The sequence below is a fragment of the Bombina bombina genome, chromosome 4, assembly GCF_027579735.1.
Source record: "Bombina bombina isolate aBomBom1 chromosome 4, aBomBom1.pri, whole genome shotgun sequence".
Classification (NCBI taxonomy): domain Eukaryota; kingdom Metazoa; phylum Chordata; class Amphibia; order Anura; family Bombinatoridae; genus Bombina; species Bombina bombina.
In genome coordinates this window covers 57767766-57780158 of record NC_069502.1, presented here as the reverse complement: position 1 = coordinate 57780158, position 12393 = coordinate 57767766, and the positions used below count along the sequence as shown (strand labels likewise).

General features: G+C 39.7%; 1 protein-coding gene across 1 annotated transcript in view; it reads right to left on the bottom strand.

Annotated features, from left to right (window-relative positions):
- Positions 1–1635: 1635 nt before the first annotated feature.
- WDR97 (WD repeat domain 97) overlaps positions 1636–12393 on the bottom strand; it is a 225084-nt gene continuing 214326 nt past the window's right edge. Inside the window, exons 16-17 of the mRNA XM_053708904.1 lie at positions 12043–12104; positions 1636–2168 (exon numbers count right to left, since the gene is read on the bottom strand). Of these exons, the coding sequence (XP_053564879.1) occupies positions 1969–2168; positions 12043–12104 (262 nt within the window). The 3' untranslated portion in view covers positions 1636–1968. The remainder of the gene's footprint in view (positions 2169–12042; positions 12105–12393) is intronic.

Sequence of the window (12393 nt, the reverse complement as noted above, 5' to 3'; positions counted from 1 at the left end):
CTGTAGCTCAATCTGGTACAGGGAAAACCTCCACCATGAAAGGCACATCAAAGTACTTGTTTAGTTTACTAGACTTCTTAGGATTGACTACGACAGTAGAGTCTGAGTCGTCCAGGGTAGCCAAAACCTCCTTAAGTACCAAACGGAGGTGTTCGAGCCTAAACCTGAAAGATACAACTTCAATATCAGCAGAAGGAATTACACTGTCTGAGTCTGAGATTTCACCCTCAGATGATACTGAAGTATCTTCCTCCTCAGATTTCTGGGAGGGAACATTTGGAGTAGACACGACTGTGTCAGCAACCTTACTCACTGATTGTTTACAATTCCTCTTGCACTTTCCCTGCAGCATTGGAAAAGCAGACAACGCATCAGATACCGCTGAGGACATGAGGGAAGTGATGTCTTGCAAAGTAACTCCAGGTGGAGTAAGAGAGGAATCGCAAGGCACTGGCTGTGTAAACGATGAATTTTGGGGCACTCGAGGAGAAAGCTGCAGCATATCTTGAACATTGTCAGGAGACTCCTGAACAGTATCCGCCTTAGACAATGTTGGCTCAGGAAAAAGTCTATCCCTGTAATGCAAAGTTCTCTCATTTACATAAGGAATAGAAAGGGATTGGTGGTTCCACATTAGCATCAAAACATAAAGAACATGTAACATCTTGCAGGGCCTCTTGGTCCATCTTTATTCACCAATAAACAGAATAAATAGATAAAAAAACTGAAATTTTATTTAGAAAATACCCCACAAAAAAACGTTACTCTTTCTTTAAATTTTTCTGCAATAAAAATAATAAAGTATCCCCAAAAAACACTCCGGACAGCCTCTACATCTCAGCTTAGCTTTGCAGAGGTGCTTACCTGCCTGACTGCAAACGGAGTGACTATTCTGCTAGATAAACCGGACTCAACTTCTTATTTTTTTGTAAATTGTAGTCCGGTAACTGCAACGCTGTTATATTTGTGACAAAGCTATTTCTCTGCTCCGGAACACAGGAAGTGTAGGAGGAAAAAGGCACGCAACAGAGATTGCTGCCTCAGCTAACCCTGCACATTGTGGGCGTTACAACGTTAACCTCCCGTTCGGCTAAATGTATTACTAAAGCCGTCGGGAGTAAAGTAACAACAAAAACACCACCTACTGAGCCATAAGTCTCCTCGTCCCCAGTGCCTGCTATTGCTGCCATTAATAAATGATCCCCCTAGCAATAGGCAAATGTCTCTTGAAACAATCGCATTTAAAAGTGCCATGCTTTTATTTTCTGCAATGTGTCCCAGAAAAAAATAAAGTTAGCACTTACCTTTAGAATTCTGCCAGGCAGCACGGCAGCTCACTAGGTTTGAGAGGTCAGTTCCCTCACATGGACCTGTGGATAAAAACAAAGACTGAGTTCCCATTGCTGAAAGCCACCACTGCTCTACTGAAGAGACTGATATGGACTACGGCTACACCCTAGGACAAAGCAGAACAATCATGCACTGCTGAAAAATAATAAAATCTTGCTTGAAGAATCTTCTTTCTAACACCTAAACTTTACCACTTCCTTACTCTAACGTAGGCAAAGAGAATGACTGGGGTTGGAGAGAAGGGAGGTGATATTTAACAGCTTTGCTGTGGTGCTCTTTGCCGCCTCCTGCTAGGCAGGAGTGATATTCCTAATAGTAAATAGATGATCCGTGGACTCACCGTGTCATTAGAAAAAATTCCTTTACTGCGCCACTTCAATAGAGAGATTTCCTGGGGCAGTTTTATATAAAGATTGATGATTCTCATTTAGTAATTACATTATTTTGTTGCCTTGAGTATGAGCATCTTTTTAAATGATTAATTATTGCTATTTAAAATTTTTGATTGTATTATAATAAGATATATGATGTGTTGCCCCTGACCACCAGAGGGACTCAGATGATTTTATTCCTGGATTGGATTAATGTTAGGCCTAATTTTGTTATTTTGTTTGCAGCTCAGTAGTAGCTATGTGTAAAGGAACGCTGTTGTATGAAGTATTTGTGAACCTCCTGGTTCAGGGACATAATATTATCCTGTGAGTCAGAAGCATCTTGCATGGGTGAGAAGGGATAGAGGGAGATCTTCTTTAGTGGCAAATCAATAAAATGGATGATCTCTGGGAACAGAGGCTGAAGAATTGGGGGTAGCTGAGCATCTGAAAATAAAATACAGACAATAAGGTTAAAAAAGAAACTCATGTAGAAAGACTGTAAACAGAAGCTAAAGTAGGAACATAATATGGAGATTTCTGAAGAGATCCATATTAGGAATAAATTAAGTAAAACAAAGAAAAAAGAAACGTGAAAAAATAATAAGTAGGGAGAAATCTAAATTTACACAACAATAATGAGATATAGATAGACTGTGTGGGGCCGATTTATCAAGTTCCATATGGAGCTTAATGCCCCTTGTTTCCATCTAAAGACCGCTGCTCCATAACTTGTCCGCCTGCTCTCAGGCAGCAGACAGAAATCAATCCGATCGAATAAGATCGAGTTGATTGACACCCCCTGCTAGCGGCCGATTGGCCGAGAATCTACAGGGGACGGCATTGCACCAGCAGTTCACAAGAACTGCTGGTGCAATGATAAATGCTGAGAGCGTATGCTGTTGGCATTTATCGATGTGCAGCGGACATCGTATCATGTCCGCTCGCACTATAATAAATATACCCCTGAGTGTACACCTGAATAAATCACCACATTTCACCAAATATTGCTAAATTCTGTATTACAGGCCTTTACTTTTTAATTAACAGACACAAATATCTATGTTTAAGTAACAGAGGTTTCATTCATTAAGAATTTCTTTAAAAAATAATTTTCTAGATTGAGAAAAAAATATTTTACAATAATAATCTGCCTAATATCATGAATTACAATGCTACTGATGATAACATTTATGGAACTGAAATAATTATCCTGTAATTTAAAAGAACTAACTAGCCTGGTACCAATCACTGTCCAATCCCTCTAAGGTGAGCGTGTGCACGCGCACACCCTTCTCCAACACAGTGCACATGTCTTTCAAAGGTGCGCACAACCCAGGGGAAATCTCCTTTTTTTTTTAAATGGTAAGAGAGGGCTCACTAGTTAGAACATAGTTTGTGTAAAAAGACAGTTCGTGCTAATTAGGTATAGTGGATGGAAGTTAATGGTGAGAGAGCGTGTGTGCTAGTTATTTACAGTGGTAAATAGGACACTGTGCCTGCACTTTAGTCTTATGTGTGTGACTGAGGGTTGTGCAGAGAGACGTCATCAGAGTTGGGGTTTTGCGGCAGTTCGTCGGTAAGTAAGAATTTACACTTGTTCATGTTTGTGGGAATTCAGCAAGTCACAGAGGTGAAGGTAATTCTTAAAGATGGGCCAAATCTTCCATACTTTTCTTTTATCTACAGATAAAAGTGTCACTACTGAAGTTTTGACAATATTATCTGGTGGATGACTTTGTATTTGATGTATTGGTTTTGCTGGCTTTTGTCATATTATTACATTGTGGATGATGGTTTCATTAAAGGCCTGTTCCAGTGCTTTTAAAGTCTAGGGGATTTATCAACCCCCAAATGCAGTTGTTGCCGCCGTAAACAGGAGTTAAGGAGCAGCGGTCTTAAGACTGCCTCTCCTTAACTCGTCCGCCAACTCGGAGGCGGCAGACAGCAATCTGCACGATCGGATACAATTGGCTAGCGGCCAATTGCATGCAAATGTGCAAGGAGCCGCATTTCTAGTGAAATGCTTGTGCAATGATAAATGTGTATGCTGTCGGCATTTATTGATATGAGGCAGACATTGTTAAATCGACCACTAGGTCTTAGCTTTAATGCAGTCAAATAGCCTCAGAAACTATCGAAACAGCAATTTGTTTAGGTTAAACGGTTTGAGCTGGGCTTTGATGAGTTAGTCACTCAGTCAGGATTTCATATTTTATTTATATTTATTACTTAATCTACACAAGTAACTGAGCTATGGGGTAATCTGCAATTCATATTGGGCTAAATTACAAGTGGAGCGCTAATTTATTGCGCGCCCATAAAACGGGCAAATTTGATCATTTACAGGCGCACAATACATAACCAGCCATTACAAGTGGCTGTTATTGCTACAGCGAGCTTGCGGTAGCAATTAGCGCTCAAAAAATTAACCAGAGGTTTTTTAAATGTGCCCCAACTGGCACCCAAAAAATATGTGTAGTTCCTTTAAAAAAAATAAAAAAAATGTGGCTTTTTTATTAAAAAATATAACTGCACTAGGCAGTTTTTGGGGGCTAAAGTTTGCTGCTGTGGGGCTTTGGAAAAAAACGTCACTGTGCCTTTACATAGCGGTCTATAGAAACACTGTGTTTTCTGTAAATATATATGTATATGCTTATTTAAATGTGCTGTGCAACTTACCCCCTTCGCTGCTATACTTCTCATGCCAAGTCTGATGGCATGAGAACGAGGCTCCCATTGGAGTGCATGGAAGGGCGCAAATATTCCCTGCAATGGAAACGCAATGGAGGTTGCGTTCGCATTGCGCTGTACTTGTAAACCCAGTGCACATTAGCATGCACTGGTATTACTCAGTTGAGAGCAAATATTACTTTTTGCAGAAGCGATATTTTGCGATCAACTTGTAATCTAGCCCATTATGTGGTAACATAGTCCTTTGGCTACTCCCTGAGTTCTGTGCCTTGCATGACATCCATCTTCTTGTATAGTAAATAGTAAATCAGGGGCCCCATTACATATGCAGGGTCGCCCGCAAAAGCAGGCGCCGCCGGTTTTTGCGTGGGTTTGGTATCCTATAAACAGCGCCGCATATAAATGCGGCACGTATATTTCACCTGTCGCCCGCAATTTTTACTCCCATAGGCTAACATGGGACCACATAGTAAATCGATATCCAATATCCAGCGCAAGGACTTACGTGGCGAAAATGGAGAAATCTTACTACATTTCTACCTCGCCATAAAAGGCAGCCGTAGCAAGCCTTGCACTGAGTATGGGAGCACCGTAACTCCCGAAAATGCCTGCAAACATAAACTAACACCTAACGCATGCGCAATGTCTATCTACCTGTCAACCGCAATCCCCCACCGCAATAACTAATAAAGTGTATTAACCCCTATACCCATCAAACCCACACCGCAAGTAATTACTAAATTATTAATCCCTATATCCGCCAAAACCCCAACATTGCAAACTACCTATTAAAACTATTAACCCTTAATCCGCCATTAACCCACAACGCAATAAACCCATTAAAACTATTAACCCTTAATCCGCCATTAACCCACTGAAGACCGGTGACCGTGGAGCCATGGAGCGTGGAGGATCCTCTTCATACGATCTCCGCCGTACACTAAATAGGAATTCAAGGTACGCGATTAAAAATGGCGTCCCTTGAATTCCTATTGGCTGATTTGAGCCTTCAAATTCAAATCAGCCAATAAGATAAGAGCTACTGAAATTCTATTGACTATTCAAATCAGCCAATAGAATTTCAGTAGCTCTTATCCTATTGGCTAATTTGAACAGCCAATAGGATTTCAGTAGCTCTCATCCTATTGGCTGATTTGAATTTGAAGGCTCAAATCAGCCAATAGGAATTCAAGGGACGCCATTTTTAATTGCGTACCTTGAATTCCTATTCAGTGTATGGCGGAGATCGTATGAAGAGGATCCTCCACGCTCAATGGCTCTGCGGTCGCCGGTCTTCAGTTCCAGGGTCTCCAGTCTTCAGCTCCGCGGTCATCAGTCTTCAGCTCCGCTCTCCACTCCGTGCCGGCGGGTTCATGGAAGAAGAAAGAAGAGGTCGCCGCTTGGAAGAAGACTTCACCGCCTGGAACAGGACCTTCTCCATCGGACTTTCAGGACAGGTGAGGATCACTTGGCGGTAAGACTTAGGGTTTTTTAAGGGATTTTTGGGGGGTTTTATTTTATTTAGATAGGGTGGGCAGTAAAAGAGCTGAATGCCCTTTTAAGGGCAATGCCCAACAAATGCCCTTTTCAGGGCAATGGGTAGTTTAGGGTTTTTAGTGTTAGGTTATTTTATTTGGGGGGGTTTGGTGGGGGTTTGAAAAAGAGCTGATTATCTTGGGGCAATGCCCTGCAAAAAGCCCTTTTAAGGGCTACTGGTACTTTATTAGATTAGGGGGTGTTTTTTGTTTGGGGGGGGCTTTTTTATTTTCATAGGGATTAGGTATAATTTTTGTAAAATTTGGTAATTTTCTTTTTTATTTCCTGTAATTGAAGCTTAAAGGGACAGTCTACTCCAGAATTCTGATTAGACTGCCCCTTTAATTTATACTTAGTTTATTTGTATTTTTAAAGTAGTGTTAGTTTTTTTTAATTTAATAGTAACTTTAGTATTCTGTAAATTAGGTAATTTGAGTTAATTTAGGGGGTGTTAGGTTAGGGGTGTTAGGTTAGGGGTTAGGTTTATTGTGTTGTGGGCTTTGGCGGTTTATGGGTTAATACTTTAATAAGTTTATTGCGTTGTGGGTTAATGGCGGATTAGGGGTTAATACTTAAATAGGTTTATTGCTTTGTGGGTTAATGGCGGATTAGCGGTTATTACTTTATTATGTTTATTGCGTTGTGGGCTTTGGCGATTTAGGGGTTAATACTTTAATAGGTTTATTGCATTGTGGGCTTTGGCGGTTTAGGGGTTAATACTTTAATAGGTTTATTGCGTAGTGGGTCAATGGTGGATTAGGGTTTAATAGTTTTAATAGGTAGTTTGCGAGGTTAGGGTTGGTGGATTTAGAGGTTAATCATTTAGTTATTACTTGGGGTGTGGGTTTGATGATATATATAGGGGTTAATAGTTTAATTAGGCTTATTGCGTTGTGGGGGGTTGCCGGTCTAGGGGTTAATACATTTTTTTATTAGTAGTGAGAGGGGGGATTGCGAATACAGGTGGCTCTCGGTTTACGTCGGTTCAATTTGCGCCGTTTCAGAATAACAACCTTTTTTTTCAGTCATTTGGAAAGCAATGCACTAAAATAAAATAGCCAATAGGTGGAGCTGTCCGCTTGTTTTGCAGCAAAGTTATGCAACTTAACAGTCTTAAATTGATCTGTGTACACAGATCAGACCAGATCTATCTAGCAAAATTTAGAAGGCACTTCCCTATTATCTTCCTGTCCAGCAGCTTCAGGCGAGGGTGACTAACTGCTTATTAATCACTGCAGATTGAAATGCATATAATAGGTGCAGACCCAATATTATCTAACATGCTAACAATGCAGATAACTTATTGCAGAAAAATGCAAGTAAAAAAACGTTTTTGTTCATTAAACTTAGTTTGATGATGATGCAGTCTGTTGTGTAATTATTTTATTAGGTGATGTTTAGCAAATGTTTTTGTTCATTAAACTTAGTTTGATGATGATACAATCTATATTATTAGGTTTATAATGCTGTTTAACATTTAAAGTCTTCATTTCAAAGTTTTAAAAATTATGTATTAGGTGTTACTTATGACAATTTTGAGAGGGGCCTGGAACCTAACTCCCTCACTTCCCCTTTGACTTACAATATAAACTGGGTTTCAATTTACAACGGTTTCGATTTACAACCATTCCTCCTGGAACCTAATCCCGGCGTAAACTGAGGGCTACCTGTATAGGGGTTTTTAAGTGTCGGGCTTATTTTTTGGGGGCCTGTTAGACTTTTACGGGAGATTTGTTATTTTCTTTACTTTTATTAGGCGCTGGCAGTTTTTAAAGTGCCGTAAGTCACTGGCGACTCCAGAAATTTGTATTTACGCTCATTTCTGGACATCGCTATTTTATCCGACTTACGGCACTTTATGAGCTGCCGGCACCATATATTTAATACCCCGATGTGCGAGGTGAAATTAAAGGCGGCGGGTTGCAGCGCTTGCGCTGAAGCCTGCACCGTATATGTAATCGCGTCCCATAAGTCTAAGCTTTTTGCATGTAACAAAAAGTTGTGGACCAAAAATCTGTGCTTCCCTACTACTCAGATGTGAAAGCATATGTTCAGCTGCATAATATGACAAAGGGAATGGCTGGAACTTAGAATAAAACATGTCAATAAATTAATAGATTCATAAAAACATATTTTTAAATATTAAGAAAAACAAACAAACATTCACCATGGGCTAAAACAAATTTTTTAAGCCCATGGTGGGTGCTTGCATTTCTCCTTATTTATTAATGTCTATTATGGAACCTTTTCAACTTGTCTGCCATTTTCTTTGGCTTATATTGTACTTTTATCATGTCACATATTAATCCAAAGGATGTTACTACTTATTTGTTGTATTTCAATTGGGGTTTGTTTAATTTATTAAAGGCACAGTAAAGTCAAAATTAAACTTTCAGAATTCAGCAATTTTAAACAACTTTCTAATTTACATATATTGGGGCATATGTATCAAGCTCCGAATGGAGCTTGATGCCCCGTGTTTCTGGCAGTTATGAAGCAGCGGTCACAAAGACCGCTGCTCCATAACCTGTCCGCCTGCTCTGAGCAGGTGGACAGACATCGCCGGAAATCAACCCGATCGAGTACGATCAGGTTGATTGACACCCCCCTGCTGGTGGCCTATTGGCCGCGAGTCTGCAGGGGGCTGCGTTGCACCAGCAGCTTTTGTGAGCTGCTGGTGCAGTGCTGAATACGGCGAGTGTATTGCTCGTCATATTCAGCAAGGTCTGTCGGACCTGATCCGCACTGTCGGATCAGGTCCGACAGACCTTGATAACTAGAGGCCATTATCTAAATAGCTTCATTTTCTTGGTACTCGTTGTAAAAAAGCATATCTAGGTAGACTCAGAAAAAGCAATGCGCTACTAGGAGCTATAGCTGTTGATTGGTAACTTCACATATGCCTCTTATTATTGGCTTACCCAATGTGTTCAGCTAGTTTCCTTTAACAAAGGATAACAAGATATTCAAATTTGATAACAAAAGGAAATAGTAAGTTGTTTAAAATTGCATGTGTAATCTGAATTATAAAAGAAACATTACTGTGCCTTTAAAAACGCATTGATAGAATGACATCTTCAGAGCAAATATTAGCCTGAGAATAATATGTACATGTATTTGCATTTTCTGTTCATAGCTCAAAGTGTTTAATGTCCCTTTAAGCTGCCTAAGGCTTTCTTGGTTCTTCTATAGACCTCCTATTGAGCCCTATACTTGCGCATGTGTTGCATTGGTTGTCATATGGAAGGCTTGACTTTCATTGTGACGTAAGGGACAGTAATGTTCTTTTATATTTTGACCGATTGTGTGCAATAATTGTACATATATCAAGCCATGTGCATCAAGTATTCTATAATGTTATAGTTTTATTTGTTATTTGTACTTAACCCAGCTGTTTGTTTTAAAAGCATTTCAGTAAATGTGTGCCCCTTAGTTTTTAAGCTCTTAACAACTGAGACATATCCTGTACGTATAATAGTGCACTACTATTAGACCCTTCCTCCTTCCTAACGGCTTGCTAAAATCACACTATCGAAAATGTCACTCCCATAGAAAGAGCAGCGACGTACAGGGTATGTCGCTGGTCATTAAGGGGTTAGATGTATTACACTAAATCAGGGTCTGTCAAATTTATATTTAAATTAGGGGCCTACAGATAATACACACATAGGGGATAGATGTGTGTTGTTATTTTTTGTAGCCATATACGGTTTTATACACTCTCCATGCCCGGAAAGAAAGAACTTTATCAGGTAAGCATAAATTTGGTTTCTTTCCTATGGCATGGAGAGTCCACAATTTCCTTCCAATTACTGGTGGGAACCAATACCCAAGCTAGAGGACACGGAAAGAACACGTAGGGAGAACAAGGCAGAAGGACCTAAACAGAAGGCACCACCGATTGAAGAACTTTTCTCCCAAAAGAAGCCTCAGCCAAGGCAAAAGTATCAAATTATTAGAATTTGGAAAAAGTATGCAGAGGACCATGTTGCCGCCTTGCAAATCTGTTCAACTGAAGCTTCATTTTTGAAAGCCCAAGTTGATGAGACAGCCCTAGTGAAATGAGCTGTAATTCTCTCAGGAGGCTGTTGACCAGCAGTCTCATAAGTAAAATGAGTCATACTTCTCAACCAGAGGGAAAGAGAAGTAGAAGTGGCCTTCTGATCCTTACACTTTCCAGAGAAAACCACAAACAGGGCAGAAGACTGACGAAAGTAGTAGCTTGAAGGTAAAATTTTGGAGCACGCACTAAGTTATGCAAAAGATGTTCCTTATGAGAAGAAGGATTAGAACAAAAAGAAGGAACAACAATTTCCTGATTAATATTTCGATCAGACACCACCTTATCGAGAAAACCCAATTTAGTACAAAGAACCACCTTATCTGCATGAAAAATAAGATAAGGGGAATTACACTGCAAAGCCGAGAGTTCAGAAACTCTGCGAGCAGAGGAAATAGCAATAAGGAACAAAACCTTCCAAGATAACAACTTAAAGGGCCATAATACCCAAATGTTTAAACACTTGAAAGTGATGCAGCACAGCTGTAAAAAGCTGACTAGAAAATATCACCTGAACATCTCTATGTAAAAAAGAAAGATATTTTACCCCAAAAGTTCCTCAGTAGCCACCTCCCATTGTAAAGGATTTCTAAGCAGCATTTTAGTGTGTCTGTCCTGGGACATCTTAGGGGATGAGCCTCGTGAACTCTCATATTATTTCACCAATCAGGTAAAGGAAGCTTACTATGAAATCCCATGAGAGTTAAGTCAAATCTCATGAGATCACAGTAAGAGTTCATTACCTCAGCACTGCTGATGCTGATTGGCTGCAGTTCATTTCTTCATTTTTTTATTTTTTTTTACCTGCAGCTGGGAGTAGGTGAAGTATAACTTTTTACACAGAACTTACTCTGCTGAGCTGAGGAGATTGTGAGGTAAAATATCTTCCTTTTTTACATAGAGATGCTCAGGTGATATTTTCCTGTCAGCTTTTTACAGTTATACTGCATCAGTTTCAAGTGATTTAGCATATGAGTATTATGTCCCTTTAATATCCACAGAATGCATAGGCTCAAATGGAGCATGTTGCAAAACTTTAAGAACAAGGTTTAAGCTCCAAGGAGGAGCAACAGGTTTAAAAACAGGCCTGATTCTGACCAGAGCCTGAAAATAGGATTGAACATCTGTCATATCAGCCAGACGTTTGTGCAAAAGAATAGACAGTGCAGAAATCTGACCCTTCAGAGAACTAACTGACAAACCCTTCTCCAGACCCTCCTGTGGAAAAGACAAAATTCTGGGAATCCTGACCCTGTTTCAAGAGAAGCCCTTTGATTCACACCAATATAGGTATTAGCACCATGCCGTATGGTAAATCTTATGAGTAACTGGTTTGTGAGCCTGAAGCATGGTATCAATGACCGACTCAGAAAAAACACGCTTGGCCAAAACTAAGCATTCAATCTCCAAGCAGTCAACTTCAGAGAATCTAGATTTGGGTGTAGGAAGGGACCCTGCAGTAGAAGATCCTTCCTCAGAGGCAACCTCCAGGGTGGAAGAGATGACATCTTCACCAGATCCACAAATCAGATCCTGCGAGGCCCTGCAGGAGCTATTAAAATTACAGATACTCTCTCCTGTTTGATACAAGCAATTACTAGTGGAAGGAGAGCAAAAGGAGGAAAAAGGTATGCTAGACCAAAATTCCAAGGAAACGCCAGAACATCTATCAGTGTGGCCTGAGGATCTCTTGACCTTGAACAATACCATGGAAGCTACTCTAACAACGAAAGACTTAAAAACTATTTGAGTTAGGAAGCAAACATTCACATAAACATTACTAAGAATTATTAAAGGGAGGTTTTAGTAGGTTCCAAAACAATGAGTTTACTTACATATCAGTATAAAGCCTCAAAATTAAAAAGCACAGTACATACAGTACCATGATTAAGGTATATTACAAAGAGAGTTAAACCAGAACATTTTAAGTAGACCTTAAGCCTAGCGGAACCTTCAAAACCTTTTAAAGTTGAATAAGAGATGTGTATTTGTTCTAAATGTTTACAAACAGATTTAGGTCAGGTAACTCACCATCCTCATATTTGCGTCTAAATGGCGCGCTGGTTTCCCCCAATCTCATTAAAGCTCGTTTACTGCAAATTAAAGAAAAATACACTAAATTACAGTTTACCATTAGTCTAAATGTTTTGATCTCATAATTAAATTGTATAACCTTATGGTTACACAAAGGATTAATATAAGGAATACATCTAGGTTTAGAGCAAGATTTATGGCAGGGATTTAGTTCTCGGATAGGTTTATGGCTAGTTAGAACAAAGGTAAAACTTATAGTTAGGGTTCATTTGAAGGTTAGTCTGATGACTTGAGTTAGTGTTGACCCCTTGCATACCACAGAACAATGCTCTGCAGCTTCCTTTATAC